The 16,801-nt window shown below is 51.1% G+C and overlaps 2 protein-coding genes across 5 annotated transcripts in view; one reads left to right on the top strand and one right to left on the bottom strand.

The window, feature by feature from the left end:
• Positions 1–11,790, bottom strand: part of LOC126581435 (signal-induced proliferation-associated 1-like protein 1) — a 69,629-nt gene extending 57,839 nt beyond the window's left edge. The window contains exons 1-2 of one of the 3 annotated variants that reach the window (XM_050245094.1): positions 11,658–11,790; positions 10,295–10,952 (exon numbers count right to left, since the gene is read on the bottom strand). The gene's annotated coding sequence lies outside the window, so the exon portion shown is untranslated. The remainder of the gene's footprint in view (positions 1–10,294; positions 10,953–11,657) is intronic. The other 2 variants (XM_050245095.1, XM_050245093.1) reach the window with 2 other exon arrangements.
• Positions 11,791–13,112: 1,322 nt separating this feature from the next.
• The window catches only part of LOC126581399 (centrosomal protein of 104 kDa), a 5,905-nt gene continuing 2,216 nt past the window's right edge, over positions 13,113–16,801 (top strand). For both annotated transcript variants that reach the window (XM_050245014.1, XM_050245013.1), the window contains exons 1-6: positions 13,113–13,799; positions 13,886–14,053; positions 14,777–15,229; positions 15,287–15,965; positions 16,039–16,419; positions 16,484–16,801. The exon at positions 16,484–16,801 is cut by the window's right edge and continues 166 nt beyond it. In XM_050245014.1, the coding sequence (XP_050100971.1) occupies positions 13,760–13,799; positions 13,886–14,053; positions 14,777–15,229; positions 15,287–15,965; positions 16,039–16,419; positions 16,484–16,801 (2,039 nt within the window). In that variant the 5' untranslated portion in view covers positions 13,113–13,759. The remainder of the gene's footprint in view (positions 13,800–13,885; positions 14,054–14,776; positions 15,230–15,286; positions 15,966–16,038; positions 16,420–16,483) is intronic.

Here is a 16,801-nt window from a genome sequence, read left to right as displayed (position 1 = left end):
CCTTTCTCTCGATCAACGCAGGTTCGTTGCTGCCAGTGACTTGGATGCTGGAATTCAGCGACGAACCTTCGAGAGCACGGTCACGGTCGACGCGTTATCATTAACGGGCCCAGCCTGTCGATGTGCGTCGATCGAGAAGAGGAGAGTTGAAGCACAGTTTCTTAATCCCTGCGCCTTCATACGTGGATCGCTTCGATCGCTTTTTTGGAGATCGGGGGAAAATGGTGTCACGGTGTATTGGCGAACTGTGCACGAAGATCTGATCATTGTGGGCGCGTCAAGAACGCGTAGCAAAGCAAAGCACGAGCTCACCATTCAAAAACGGAGGATTCGCGTCATATTTCAAAAGGATTTCATTCATACTCGCGCCGTCTTTGTCGTCGTTCTCGTCCGGTTTGCTTTCCTTCTTCGATCTTCTGCTAACGGTGCACACCCCACCACCACACCATGCGTGTGACCTCTTCCCCCTGAGGGCACAAACATGTGCTCCGCAAACGCAATATGCTCCGAGAGATGCTGACGCCAAGATCGGCAGCAGGAATTAGGGTGACCGAGGAGAGTACCGTTCGCAGGTACGGCCGATTGCACATTTCAACGTAAAGAAAAAAAAGGTGGACCTCGACGACTGGAAGAAAATTCAAGACGACGACAGGATGAGGGATATCATCGAGGCGAGATCCCGAAAAGACCCTTTTCTTGCAGAGCTCATCTGGTTGTATGTGTGCGCTGTGGTATGCGTTGGTTGGAGCACTTCAAAAAATTGAAATTGAAAAGCACAATCCACACCCCAGAAGCCTCTTCTTCTCCTTCGTATTATCGCCATATGGAACAGCAACTGCGGAGTTTTCAATTTCACAATTGATGCCGCTGTAACATCGATGGATTCGTCGCCCGGGAGAAGAAGAATGTAAGAATTGAACGGCCAACCAACACAGCATCCTTGTACGGAGAGAGAGAGGTTCGTGGGCCTTTCATTCCATAATGTGTGTGACTTTCAGAGCACAAGGAAAAAGATGCCCGGCACCACACACCTTTGTCCTTTTGTCGTTCCCTTCTGCTTGTGTGTTGCAGACACACAGATGCAGTTAGGGACACCCCAACAACGTTCTCCGTGGGTTTTTATTACAGATTTTTATTGCCGAATGCATCCTGCTGCTGCGGCTGTTGCTGAACGACTCGCTGATGCGCTGATGAATTGGTGCGCAGTGTTCGTCATGTTCCTTTACATGCTCCCTACGCCAGCAACGACAACGACGCGAGTGTCACTATCACGGACGCAGGAAGACATAAAAAAGGGTTCGAAGCAACCGACGTAAAATGATTGCAAAAAAGAAGGAAAGATGCGGAGACGAGCAAAAAGCAAAAAAGGATCATCATCGCAGGCAGATAGAGAGGCCCGGACGTGCCGGTCGATGATTAAAAGAACGAATACCAGCCAGACACATGTTGGGGAACATCATATCCGCAAACGAACGCTTGGTCTTGGGCCCGGGGTGTTTGTCGGAGTTTCATCGACTGCAGAGCAAGCGGAGCAGCATACACAGAGCATAAACAAATGCGTGACGCTCGCGTGAAGCGCTCCATTTCATTTTCAACGACCACACTGATGACGACGACTTGCTCGGTGCGAGAGAAGGCGAGCGGTAAATTGGTACCAGCTGCTGGCCACCATTCACGGTCCTGGTGCTGCTGAAGATGACGACGACGATCAACCACTTCCTCTGTGGATGCTCATGCTGCTGCTGCTGCTGTTGCAAAACCATTTTCCATTGTCAGCCAAAGCAGGCAAATGCGGTTTATGCGGAGTGAGACCGGCCTTCGGTTTCTTATTTATTGTCGCCGGTCCGTGGCAAAAATCATTCCTCATTCCCCGAACACTCTACGGAGTGTGCAAAAAAGCAAACATTAAATGACAAAATGCCGACGAGAGCCAGCATGACGGATACGTGAGCTGCAACTCTTTCTATGGCTTGAAGCCTGGACGATAGGAAGGAAATATTCGCTGGTCCGGATAGAGCGGCCAAACCACGTATCATCTCACGTACGCGAATAGACGACCATGCGTCGAATTGATAATCGTTCTGCCTGTCCAGTCAGTCGCCACGATGGCTAGAGAGTCGTGCGACATAATCTGTTAACGAAACACATTCGCTTTTCTGTCTCTGTTAATAATTATTGGTCGTATTTAGGTCAAGAAAGCTACAAGATAGTCTAAGGGTGATTGCTCGCCAGTTGATTTGTGCGAGGCGCGATGTAACTCCACACCGCGGTGGTCTGTCGATCGATCTGGAGCAGCAGTTAGTTCTCTGCATGCCAGCTGTCGCCCGAAAACTCCATAAGACCAACTGGTGGCACCGTTGAAAGAGGGGTCCTCCACTGCTTCGCAAAGAAATTGGCTGCTGACTGACTGACTGAGTGACTGACTGATTGGCGGTACACCCCACTTATGCAAATATTCCAGAAATAAACGCGCAGCACACCTCGCGAGTAATGCGCTACCACGAATGGAATGCCCTCCTGCCTGCGACGACGACAACGACGACGGCTAGACCCCCACCATCGTTGCGGCACCAGAAAGCAAAAGGTTGTCGTCGTGAACGGGCTCGCTGTTCGCTCCCTCTTCCGGTTTATGGCCATGGCCAGCGAGCTAAATATCAATCCGCTCTCGGCTCCGCTCACACTGTGCTTAGCTGCCTATGGAAGGGTTTTTGCGCGAGTCGAGAATGTATTGGAATCCCAGGCGGGGACAACCAACACTCGTGCGCCACTCGAGAATGGCGGTTGGCGAGAATAAAGCATTCTAACATCATATTGGCATCGTTGCTGGTTGGTGTGAAGTTGAAGGAGTTATCGGGTTTCACCTCCAGGGCGATGGAGGGTGCAGAACGGGTCCCCGCGGTCCGGTCATCAGCCGCTCACCTCATTTGCCACCCCGCGCCGTTCGATGACGTTCTGAAGTAACATTCCTATAGCTGTGTCTTAGAACGCGACGCGTCGTGTGCCTTACATCACCATGCTCACGTGTCTGTGTGTGTTGGTGTGCCGTTGCACAATGGTCAGAATTGAAATGGAAATCGGAGAGTTCTCCGAGTGAAGCGGGGTACCAACCAACATCAGCAAAAAGGGGGATGCGAGAAGGAGCGCCATAATGTTGCTACATGGCATTCAACGCACTTTGCATACATAATGGGTGGCCCCCATTTTTTGGTACACCCCATCACCCTCCCAAACACACACAGAGACACGCATTTTCAATACTTTCTTCGACCAAAAGAGTATTTAGAATGAAGAAGCAATATCGTAGACACCGCACGCGCGTACTCAAGCGCTTCACGGCGCACGCTGATTGAAGGCCACCGTCAAACTGCAATGGCAGTCGCTCGGCTCTGCTCTGTGATCGCTTAAAAAGTTATGCAAAACATAACGCGCGACAGCAGGAGGTGGCGGCTAATGGAGGACACAGTGGTAGGTCTTTAATGTGAGCCAAACCTCGCGCACACAGAGATAATTTGTCCGGGAGCCACGGTAAATTAGAATCATACACCGTTACCGGTTGCGCACAGCGACCGAAAACGGTAGCACCACTAGCACCAGGGTCACCTTTTACGGATAATTATGCATCCATGTACGACGGCGGCGCGCATGAGAACAGACAAATGAGTCCAAGCGGTGAGGCGTGCGCGCGCTTGCGTCCGTCCGCATTTGACGCCAGGGAAACTGCACACCAAACGATTCCTTCTCTCCTTTGGTCATCAACACACACCGACACGCCATACCCGGTGGTACCGTATCATTTGAATTCCTTTACTCGTGGCCTGTAAGAAAGATTAGAGAACACTTGGGAGCCAGGGGGGTGCCTTTCCGGGCGGATAATGTTATGCCATTCTCCGGTGCACCACCGCCCTTGATGCTTGGTGCGCGCTTGGTGATGTTGTTTTGCGAACGAAAAATGTCATCAACAAAACATGAGGCGTTGCAACAAGCAACACACTCTTTCCCCACCGGTTTTTGGGGTAAGGGGGTTGGGGTCGAAAGGGCAAACCGGCAAATTGCACCAGGAATGTGTCTTGTCTCTCTCTCTCTGCAAATAAGTGAGCAGAAAACAGCAACAAAAGGGGTCTGATTGCGCTGAGCTGGGAGAGGGTTGTGGGTAGTGATTGTTGTTTGTTGTTGTTGTCGGTTGCAAGATAGAGTTGCAGCGTCGAAAACAAACATATGCCAACATTCCAATAGCAGCAGCAGCAACTAGCATGGCCAGGCTAGTAGTTGGCCATCAATATGCGATGACTGTGCCCTGTCCCCCCTTACTACTGTGAGCGCTGATCGCGTGAATGGCCTAAATGAGTTGGTTTGGTAAAGAGGATCATAATTAACACGGCGGCAGGCAACACTATCGCACACGCGCAAGCTGGCTCGCCATTTCATCATCCGACGGATTTATCATCATCCGTTCAGTGAGCCCCCCCCCCCCCCCCCCTTCTGCGAAACCATCGATTGCATGATCGTGAGCTGGAGAGGGAGGTGAAGGAACAGAACACACATTGCTACGACGTTCGCTCGCTCGCCGAAATGATTCCATTGTTTCACGCACAACATAAATCCACCCAGCTACACCCGTGGTGGGGTGGTGCTGCTGATGATCACAGAGCGTTCACAATGGACAACGTGTGTCTGTTTGTGTGCTTGCTTCTGTAGTAAAGTTGTCGAATTGTATCACGTTGGTGTTGAGACAACAGCACGCGGTGGATTGGAATGCCAATGCCTCCCTCGGCGGGGCACCCTTGGCCTCCTTTTGTTGTTTTTCGCCAATAAATCCTTCCGTCTTCCCGCACAACATGATGATGATGCTGCCTGTGCCTGTCCCGCGATGCACAGGTGCACACCACCATTCACAGCAAAGCTTCGAAAAGTGCGCACCCTCACTTGGAGATCGATGATCCAGCCGGGGGGCCTGCAGCAGACCGCCACATATAGAGACAATGGTCAGTAGCACCCGGGGGTGCACGTGAACGCGCGATGGAAAAGTCATGTTTTCCCAAAATTAAATCTCTTTCACCAGCCACCAGAAGGGTGGTCAGCCAGGGGCGTTGCGCGACCAATTAGCGTTACATGAACCCAGCGGGCTCCGTTGGCGATGGATTTTCCAGCCCCAAAACCAATTGGCCGTTTCGTTTTCCACTAATTTTCCTTCACGGGCCGGGGTGTGTGCACACACTTGTTAGCAGCACACTTGCAAGTGAGTGGAACGCTCGTTGTTGTGCGCTGTATGTGTGCAGACGTAACCCATCCTTCTTTTTCTTCTTCTTGCACCACTTTTGGGGGCCTCAGACAAAGGGGCCCCTCCTCGGTCGACGATGAGGGGTGGTTTCGTCAGAGCGCATAGCTTCCACACGGCCGTGGTTGTCACCGAAGCTGACCCGGCATGGCTCGCTAGCTGGCTGGCTGGTCCGGTATGGCGCTCTTCTGGTCTCGTTGCACAATGCACTTGGTACTACGACTAGCTAGCTAGCGTGCAATCATGTCAGGGTACCATTTTCGTTGACAATTGTCATGCGTAGTCATTTGCCTCGTTGTTGACTGACGTTGCTCTGGCGGAAGGGAAGCGTTGCTTTCAAGAAATGCATTCGAATGCAACGCGGACCTTAACGAGCGCACAGCGTTAAGTGATGGGCGTAGTAGAAGGATCCTCTCCTCCTCTTCTATTAGGGCAATTAACTCAGAACGCATTGAGCTGTGTTATGCAGTTCTTGGTACAATCGTGGTTTGCATAATGTTTTGCTTGAGACACAATCATGTGAATAACATCTTCATTAAAAGCAAAACAGTTCACTGAAAACGAACCTCTGCAACAGACAACAGACGTGGCCCAAAAAAAAAGCGACAACATAGCTAGCATATTCATGCTTCAATCACACGAAGTGAGTTATGCTTTCAAAAAGAATTGTTTTCCGTTGTTTCTAGCATACGAATCTAGGCCAACATCTACGCCAGCTGCTGCCTCTCATCACCTCACCGCCAACGAGCGTGGAATTTCACTCCACCAGACCACCATATTGTCCAGCAGCGCCGCGTCCTGAGCCTAACGCAAACGCGCGCCTCTGTTTTCACTCTTTTCGACACCGATAAGCACCACGCGATGACGATGCGATGGCACACATTTCGTGTCCGGAGCGATAGGAGAAGGAGACGAGGCGAGACCGTCGATGCTGCTACGATTATCAACTATCAAACTAACATATAATCAGGCCAGCACATACACAGAGACACATACACGCAGATGCAACGGGGTGGCCGAGGTGCTCGAACAGAAGGACACGCAGCTTAACAAGCGCAGCGTTCCCCCCTCTTTTGCCTTAATTGTCCATAAAATGGTGGCACGGCCGATGCATTAGGTGCACGCCGACGAGAGACAGAAAGCTCCGGTCGGCTCGCCAGCGACCGGTACCAATTATGTTGCCGTTCGAGAGTCAAGCACATAAACCGGGACGCGAAATCTCACGGACCAGACTCACTTCATCCATGTCGGCCGTGCGCATCTTCGAGTGACCTACAGCTCCCCCTTGGTTGACATGCTCACTAGTATGCTGCTGCTGCTGACCGATCCACGATATGCTGACACATGACATCTTCAGAGCTTCCTTCCTCTTCAACGCCGCGCGCATCGTGCATTGTTGTAACAGCATCGCGAGAGAGTGCAACTTTATGACATGATGGAGTGCCCTCCACTCCGTGGAGTCTGTCTGCCTTGCCCGTCCTTTCTTTCTTCCTTTCGTTGCACTCTTTATCTCCGGCCGAAGGCAGATTTCGCTTGTCACTTTCTCTGCGACTAGGATAGAGACAGCGCCGTGGAATCTCGAGAGTGTGCTCCCGATGATCCCCCTGGCTTCCCGTCGACCTCAAACAGCGGAAGACGAAGGCGATGACATTGCCCATAGGCCTGCCTTTTTATCGCGGCAACGGCCAGCGGTGGCTGGCGCAAGAATCAACCATCACCACACCAGCCCACGGCCTAGACAGAGGCAGGGCGAGCGATATAAATGATTGGAATGTTGCTGCTACTGCTGCGGACGTTGAACAACGTTGTTCAGTAAAGGGTTGATGGTGGTGATGATGATGATGACGACGACGACGACGACGATGATGATGATGGAACCGCATCGACGGCAAAGTTCCTCTGAATGGTGACGCTTCCGGGATCGTCTGGATGGAGATGATTGCAACCGCCTTCCGGCACGAATGTCGGAGTCGTAGACACTTCCGAAACATGTGACGTCGTCGTCGCCGTTGTCGTCGTTTCCGTGCTTCGCAAATCATCTTCAACACGAACTCTGCGTGACGCTTTTGTGACGAGTGTGCCTGGGGCTCCTAAATCCATTCCACCGGGTTCCACCGGGGGTTTCGACACTAAAAAGAAGAGTTCTATTAACATCAATTCTGCGTTTAACCAACCGAACCGGCCTTCTTGCGCTTCCTACCCCTACTATTGATGAAGACATTCGTCTCGCACCAGGACCACACGCATTAGGTCAATCTGTTGGCGCTTAATCTCCATTTATCGTGGGACACACAGGCACATTTACAGACACTGGACCATTCTGGTACTGGACCACATTTTGCCAATTCAACGATGACGAATTACGGGCCGCCGGGGAAGAAGGAACACATTTATCGTCGTTGACGGCGGTTGACAGTCAGTGTGTCCCCATGTGTAATGTAATGACCTCGATTTTCATGCTGCTGACCACACATTGCTATCGAAAACATAAATCTCCTTCATCTTCTCGAGGTGTGCCAAGTTCCTTTACATTACAGACCAAATAGACGACCGTGGTCGGGGTGGCGTCGTCGAGACAGCATTGTGTGCGTTCTTTTGAACACGTCTTTGGTGGCGACAGTATGCCCTACGCACAGGGCGGTGCTTGGCCTCATGAGAACGCACCCAACAGCACTTTAGGGCGCGCTTTGGGGACAAGGATCGATCACCGTCGAGCTGGAGGTACCGGTGAGACGGAAAGGCTCCCATTGCTTAAGCTCACACAGATCAATTGACTTTGACGGATGATGATTGTGGTGTGATTGCGATGGTGGTGTGCTCGTGGGCTTTATGCTCCACATCTTCGAGGGCTCACATCTTTATTAAAAGCCCATTCCGCTCTTTCGTCGATCCGAGGACAATTTCATCGCGATGTGAAAGCATTTGCGGCTGAAGCTGAACACGCAAAACATTCGATTCGAGAGCATTATTTGTTAATTTACTAAATGGAGTTTCTTTAACCATCATTGGCCCCCTTTCTGGAGAACCAACCAAAGATCCCTTTAGACACGCTTCGAAATTCAATAACTCATCGATCAATAAATGGGAACCGAAGGAAGAGAAGAACTGGCTCCAAAATCCACTCCACCGAAAACGGCCACAAAATGGAAAGCAATTGCCCCGGAGGGGGCGGTGGAGCCAATAGGTACATATTGTATCAACTAACATTCCCGCATAATCAGGCGTTACATTAGGCCCAGAATGGGTTCCCAGCTTCTCGCGCCCGCAGAATGGAGAGTCAATTTTCGTCTATGAAATCGGTAATGCACCTAGAGATTGTTACTCTTCCTCCGACTACCAAAGCATGACCAAAGCTGGCTCACAACGAGCCCCACTAGATGCTGCCGGACAATATAACCGGCGAGGCTACCAGTTTGGACGGTCTTCGTTACACAATATTGGCCACATTTTCGGTAGCTAACTCCCCCGATGCGGTCCGATTCTTATTATCATCAACCACCATTCGATGCGCCACTTCCGGGACAATAGTGTGACCGTCCTCGGTGGCCTCCGAAGCTGGCCAGAGCATTAACGCGTCGTTATGAACCGCGCCGATCGCTCGCATTGTTACGAGTGGCGGGGGACGCGTGTTGCGAAAATGGATCATCTTTTTAGCTGGACCACAACGCATCTCTTCGCAAACAATCGCACTACCAGAGGCGAATGTTTCGCGCTATGGATACAGTAATTACAACACATCATAACTCACGTCTTCCTCGTAGGGGTGGTTGGCGATGCGGAACGAATTTGAACGACCGAACGCCAAACACCCCCTCAAGACACAGGTCACCTGGGCCGGGTGAGCAAAAAAAGAAGAAGATTTTTGTTCGTTGTCCGGCAGCAGCAACGATGGCGAATGAAGCCATTTCTAGGCAACCAACCAGACAAGGCAGGCCAGCCAATCGGCCATGCAATCGTCGAATTAAGGCACGACGACGATGATGATGATGATGATCACCCTCATCATCTACTTCTTGTGCGGACTTTTAAATTGGTTCGCGCATTTCGCGCACACCGCCACTCGCGAGCCCCAAAAACGTGTTAGCTAAGGCCTAAGGTGGACGGAGTGCGGTGTGTGCGTTAACCATGCGCATTGATGGCCCCGAACCCCCCGTGTGTGAGGCTTTTTAATTAAAAAAAAAAACAAGCTTCGGAGTCGAGTGAGCAGGCTCCATATATTGATAGTCCACGAGGCGGCATTCCATGGCACGCGACACCCCAAAAACCACACATCTGCCTCGCACGTTTACTCATCTGTCGTCGGCCGCGTGGTCAGCACACGAACGCACGCACGCACTCGCGGTCGTATTTGGTGATTTTGATACATAAAATGGCCGATAAATGGGTTGTGTTGGAATGAGGAGTTGTCTACAAAAGAAGCAGAGAGCTGATTCCGGTGTGGCCCCTCATCAAAATGCCTCCCACAGACGCTGCAGCCGGTGTGGAGTTTGGCGACACCTTTGCTGGAATGCCGAATGAGGGGGGTTGATGATGTGATTTCCTCACCCCCCGCAGAGGGACAGGTGGAATTCCTTTGAGCGGTTGCTATGCTACGTCATCGAATGTTGTTTGCGCGAAATCATGCCGGCATTGATCGGTGGTGGTTCGCGGTGACCTCACGACGGAATCATTCGCCTCGGAGAGGGAGAGAGGGCGCCTAGCAACCAGCCACCCTCGAAAGAGGTTCAGCAGCATCGGCACGACGTGCTGCACGTTTGTTGTGACGCATGTTGTGAAACATGCCGATACACCGGTTTCGAGGGTCACACAGCGCGCTCGGGGGCCACCGTCTGTCTACCAAAGCAAATCCATCGAATAATAATAACTATGATCATCTCCAGCCACGCCACGGCACTTGCTAATAGCGAATAATGAAAGTGTTGCAGTGCATTAATAGCGACCAGCGCAACCAGCGATCGGGCACGTGCCCGGTGAGCGACATTGAAATGAGTTGGTGGGCCCGTTGGTGGGATTACTTACATTCACAACATCCGAAGAATCCGAGGCAAGCCGTTGCTTTACCGGAACGCAGAACAGAGCCAGATTGATTGGCTGCTTTCCTGTTGGCGGAGCTTGGGGCTAACTTTGCACAACACGACAAGCCTGATCGTTGGCACCGATCGTTGAGAGCAGAAATCGCTGCGATGCGCTAAGCGTTATGTTGGGCCTTTCGCCTTCTTCCGTGGAGCACTTTCTTCTTCCAAAAAACACCTTCACAATGCGTATGAAAAATGTGGAAAAAGATGCTTCATGCACTCTCACTCACTAACTTGCACACACTCTAGCAAATAATGCACCGCACGACGCACACGATGCTGTTTGCTACGATCGACGATAGAATGGAATTGCAAAATTATTCTTCCAAAACCCCGTTGCACTCGACAAAGTTGTGGTCGCGCGTTGGCACGGAAATTTCGTTGCCGCTGTGACCTGCGGGGTCGATAAGCCGATTACTGGCGGCCTGGCGTGGATAGCATCTAACCTCAACCGACCGACTTTTCCAGGGAACCGCGACCAACTCGATCACTTCCCCGGGGGGGTGGATAATCCAATTTGCCGTCAGGAGTCCTCGAGAGGAGTTTGCTTCCTGCCCGAGCCACAACTCACGTGTTTTTTTTTTCACAACTCAGCGTACTAGCTAGACCGGGGGAGAAGAAAATAAATTAAAAACAATAGAACAAAAAACCACACAAATAGACACACATACACGCACACACACAGTTTTCTGCAGCGCGGGTCAGTGAGGATCACAATCCGGTTATAGGCCGTTCGGTTACTTCTTTTTCGGTTTGTTTTCCGCTTTGCCGCTTGCTCTTGCTTCTTTCACCTTTCACTGGCGTACGAGGGGGACGGAAAAAACGGGGACATTCCAGCGCACCGCGAACCGCCATGCTCATCCGCCAGGAAGCCAGCAGCGGGCCGGTTTTGGGTTGGTACGACGATCGATGGCTTGTTGCGGTGACGCCGTTCGGAAGCTGGCAAGATGGGAAGCGATAGACGCGGCCAATTGGTCACACTTTCGATTAGCCGGAATCTCACAAAACGGATCGCTGGGATGATCACGGGCACGCCACGGGCAAAAAGTCGAACCAGGAAACGCAACAAGTATGCCATCCAACGGGCGGCGCCGCAGCACAAAAATTGCACAAAAAATAACACCAAAACCGGCAGCGTTTGCTTAACGGCACGTTTTTTCTGATTATTCTCGTTTGCAGAGGTATCAAAACATTTCGAAGCGTGCCACAAGCCGTTAAAACCACACGCACTCCGATAAATAAATTCACGATCAACCGATCAACCGATCATCCGATGGTCGCTATTCCCGTTCACAGTTTGCACTTACTATAAACGAATATAACAGCAAAACAAGAACTTCACAATCGTAATCGCACTTTACTCACTCAAATTATAGAAAAGAAACTTCGAATAATAAAATGAACGACGACGACGCGTTCGGGTGCGTCCGTTTTCCTCGACTCGCGCGAATAAAATGTTCCATTTCACTCACACAAATTTATTGTGCTGGTCCGCGACTCGTTCACCCCGTGTACACACGGCACAGAATCTGGAGATATTGTATGTAGGCCGAGAAAGTTTCTGCGCGTACGCATCTGTTATTTTCGTCTTGCGGTTCTAATCGATTACAGACCGGTTCTGTCAAACTGTTCTGTGATATATGCGATTTGACAGATGACGCCCAGATTCTGGGCAGTGTGTACGCTAGACACAGAAAAAAACCGACAGATTCTGCGCCCAGATTCTGTGCGGTGTGTACACGGCGTCGAAGATCGGTGTGACCGTACAAAAACGCACGGCACACAACGCACGCACATGCATCTAATCAATCGGAGCCTGATTTTGATGAAAAGATCGAGTATGATTCAAGCGAGGTTCAAAAATGAAATGGGCTTAGTTGTAAAAAAAGTACAAAACTAATAACAATTAGGAAAAAGTAAGGTGGTTCAGTGGAGAAACTTAAAATACCTTGCAACGCAACTACTCAGGTTTAGTAAATCAATGTTTTTATTAAACTGATTTTAATTATGTAGCATAGTTTTTGATATTTTTTATAGCATAATGGCCCATAGTGATGTTGTTAAATGGCACCAATACATGCGCTAAAGCCCTGTAAACAGCAGCAAGATTTCCTTTCTCTTAGCCTTGCCTTACAGGGCCACTAGACGGTGAAACGATTCGAAGAAATAAAGCATTCTCGTTTCGGAATGGTATGGATTTGACAGTCTCAATTCTCAGTCTCTTCTCAGGCTCGGGAAATTCTCGCTCTCGTCTAGAGGTGCTGTTAGACATCAAGGGGAGAATTTGAGTGGCGCTTGAGCGATTTTTGTCGTACGTTTTTCTCCAGATTCTGTGCAGTGTGTACACAGAGTTAAGCGTTAACAGGAGCGAGTAAATGTTCTATGTCAATAGGGTAGAAAAATCTGGATTGCATAGATACAGGGGATACATATTTCGAAACTAAACGGTTGCATCTCACCAGCAAGTTTCTTTACAACTTTGAATCAAAATATAATCAAAAAGGTCGCTTTAATGAGCAATGGGAGGGAACGGAAGAAGGGGATGTACTTCCATAGAACATCAGTTGTCCTGGCACCCTCCCAGATAGCTTGAAAATTATCCCGCATGAATGGGTTTGAGTTGACAGTTACACTTGCTCTCAAGCTCGAAGCTACTGCGCAGGACCGTGAGACCGCTTTTCCTTTTTCTAGTATGCATTTTCACCATTTTCCAGCGAGTCAGACCTTTTGCAGCGGCCGTACAATCCAGGACCAAAATCAGCTGCCGCTGTATCGCCTTCCGCAAACGTGCTATTTTATCTGGCCAACCGTAACCCTCCTTATCGCGCAATCTGCTTCTCATATTCAACTCAAAACTTCTGCAGCAAACGGTATCCACGTGGTTGTATCCGAAGCTTAAATTATCCTGAGCAAAGAATCGTCCTATTCGCTATCACCAAGCGCAGTGTTGCATGCCAGATTGGAAAGTGTCTGCCCCGGGGGAGGTTTTTCGGTGAAATCGTTCAGTCAATTCCCATCCAGTATTACGTCCTTCGAAACCAAGGCAAATTTCTACTTACTCGTTAGTGCCTACAAGAAAGCGAGCTTCTTCTGTGTGAAACACGTACTCTGTGCTAGCGGATGCTGATGATATCAATGTTCGAGCATCTTCAACGCCGCTATCACTAGCGAACAAATATCCGAATCTTAACGTCCAACCGGTGCCAAGGATTATATAACAGTATTGCCGTTCAGTTATAATTGCATCCCGTCCCATCACTGTTCGATCGACCAGAAGACGTCGTCTGCGGTCAAAGGCTACGTAATGTGGCGCCTGTCTCCTGTCTGCTGAAGGTGGAGCCACAGAAAACCATGTGAACGGGTGGTCCGTGGAGAGTTCCAACCGAGCTCACCCACACTCCCTTCGCCGATGGCTCGCAAAGTTCCCTTCAAGGTGGTGTTTGCCACAGGTAATGCCTATTAAATATGCACAAACAACGACGATCGATTGGCTACTAAAACTTTTGCCCATCACCATGCAAACGCAAACGTGCAGACGAGGATACCGAGTATCCGGCCAGCGAACTGAACAGCCACAGCCCGACGGTGCACGGATGGCGCTCGAACGCGGACAGCACCGTTAATCCGAAGGAAATCGTCCTCCGCTTCCTCAACCCGGCCCGTATCGTTCGGATACAGGTGCTGGCCCACCAGTACTACATCCGTGAGTATATCCTTCCTTCCTCGTGAGCTCTCCCTTTCGCCCCAAACGTAGGAACCATGCGCGGGGCATTCATGGTGGGTTCTGTTGTTTTCCGGCTATTTCCCGCAAGAAAAAAATACCGCAACAAGCGGCGAAAGAGAAAGAGAGCGTCCGTGAGTGAAGAGTGAATTGTGGAGAGCATGAAACATGCAGCAGCACGTGGCACGTTTTATAGTGTTTATATCCGGTGGCAAGACGGTGCGAGAGTGTGTGTCTGTGTGTTGATAGTCCGGCATTTTCACCGGTCATTTCCGGTGGATGTTGGCCATTGGCCAGCTTTTCGAGGCGAACTAAATTTCCCACACGGTGCCGCGTTGGCCGCGGATTTTGGTGCGTCCAATCCATGATGATGGGGCAACATCCCCACAACAGGCAGCTGATCAATACTTTCCTTCTTTTTTCCGTCTATTCGTTACAGTGAAAATGCAAATAATCGATCGTCCTTCCGACGTAACTATGAGCATGACTTTTCTTTTGCTTTTCTTCGACTCCATTCAATGTTTCTTGATAGAAAACTAGCATCTGATAGAGTTAGTCTCGTTCCGTTCTAGATATACCGTGGCGAATAGCAAATACTTGTTCTAGAAATAGGTCTAGAAATAGGTCCCTGTTTCCGCACTAGAAGCATCGTCCCCGTATGCTTCGTATGATAATCATTCTCGTGTTTTTCTCTTCTTTTCATAGCGGAACGCATCGAACTATGGATACACTATTCCAGCAAAAGTGCTCCAAGCACTCCGTCCAGCCAGAGCTTCGAGTATATGGGGTTTGTGGCGCTTTCCGACAATGCCAGCACCAACTTCACTTCGCGCGAGCTGCAGAGTGTAGCCGTTACGCCAAGGATCGGTTCACATCTGAAGCTCCGGCTCGGACCGGCCCATCCGAATCAGTTCAACAAGGACAACCAGGTGGCACTGCTGGCCATCAACATACTGGGTGAGGAGCTGTCGGCCGAGGAGCTCGCTTCGTTGCAAGGTAATGCGGCAAGCTTGCTGACCGCGGTGCCGGCCAACATTGACATCCTGAACAGTAGCCTGGCGTCGGCCTGCGATGATCTCTCGTATTCCATGTACGTCGAGGAGAGTATCTGCGATGTGGTGCGCAAGATGGAGATCCTCAAGATTCAGGCCGTACAAGGTAAGCATTTGTATTCCCTGGATGGACCCTTTTTAAACCAATTCCATTTTTTTCTAGATGAACGATTCGAGTACGCGCGGAAGCTGAAGCTTTGTATGGGAGCACTCCGCACGGCGGGTGAACGTTTGGGACGGTATGCGCTGGCCAAGCGGCAGGCAGTGCAGGCCGAGGACTTTACCACCGCCCGGTTGCGCAAGGAGCAGATCGAGATGTATCGGAAGGCCGTGTTTGAGCAGCTGCGCGTTGAGCTGCTGCTGCAGAGTGACAAGAGCATCACGAGTAATGATTCCTGTTCGGAGCTGTACGCTTCTAAACCGACGTTGCCTTCACCGCCCAGCTTGCAGGATGTGGCCAGTGCGCTCTCCAGCGAAGTTAACCTTCCGCACGCCCACCACCTACACACTCAAGCCAACCTGCAGCTGGAGAGCTCCTCGAAACCACACGCGACCACAGCGAACGATGCAACCGACTCCAACTCCGCCAGCAACTCAACGGCGACGACCACGGCATCGGCTTCCAGTGCGAGCGGCAGCAGTACGGTGAAACCGGAAGGAAGGAACTCTCAGGCGAGCTTGGGGCGTCCGGAGGATGGAGTACAGAATTCGCCTCTCCTAAGCCACAAAGGCCGCTCGCCGATGCGTTCGCCAACAAACACCGGCTCCTTGCGGAGACGTAACCGAAGCACACCACGGAACAGCTACGAGGATTACGATGAGCGTGCGATTCCGACCCTGGGGTAAGAGGATGCGGTCCTATTTTCGTTACAAAAAACTTCTCTCAACGCTCTCCCCCTCTCTGCTCTTCGGCAGGACACACACGAATGACTTTCTACGCGAGTGCCAGGGTGCGGCCATGATCGAGCAGGACGGTGGCAAGATCCGCTGCAAGCTGAACGATCGCGAACGGCGCCAGGCAGCGCTACCGATACTGATCTTCGGCATGGAGCTCGTGGAGCTGATCTACTCACGACAGTTTACCGATCGCGAGGAGGGGCTGATACGGCTACGGGGCATTCTGAAGCAAGAGATTGAACCGGAACCTCAGCTGCAGGCGGCGCAGGCGGGCCCGAATAAGATATGCCGCGGTGCGACCCTGCTACTGCATCGCGGTGTACGCGATGCCGTGTTTTCGACCTTCAGCCAGGCCACGGAAACGGTGCGAAGTCTCTTCATGGAGTTTGTTCCAAATCGGTAAGCACGATGGTTTGAGGCCGCTGTCACTGGTTTAATAACCTCTTTCCTCGCCCACTGACAGCGTTATCGGAAGTGAGGTGGCTCGATCGGTGGATCGATTACTGCCGGAGCTGCTCTCGAAGAGTGGTGATCCGTCGGCCCGCGTCCATACACTCGCGCAACATACGATCCTGAGCATTGCGGCCTGTCCGGAGGTACGGGAACAGCATCTGATTGCTCCGGCACTGTCGCGTCCGGTTGGTAATGGGACACATCCGCGGTTGGCCCTCAGCCGTATGCAGATGCTCGAGCAGCTTGTCCTCAGCCAGGGCATCTCGAACGACAAACAGAGCGGGCTCGCCTGTCGCATTCTCTCTGAAGCCGGTTGCTCCGGTATACA

Source organism: Anopheles aquasalis, chromosome 2 (assembly GCF_943734665.1).
Source record: "Anopheles aquasalis chromosome 2, idAnoAquaMG_Q_19, whole genome shotgun sequence".
NCBI classification, from domain to species: Eukaryota; Metazoa; Arthropoda; class Insecta; order Diptera; family Culicidae; genus Anopheles; species Anopheles aquasalis.
This window is presented reverse-complemented; position numbering and strand designations above follow the sequence as displayed.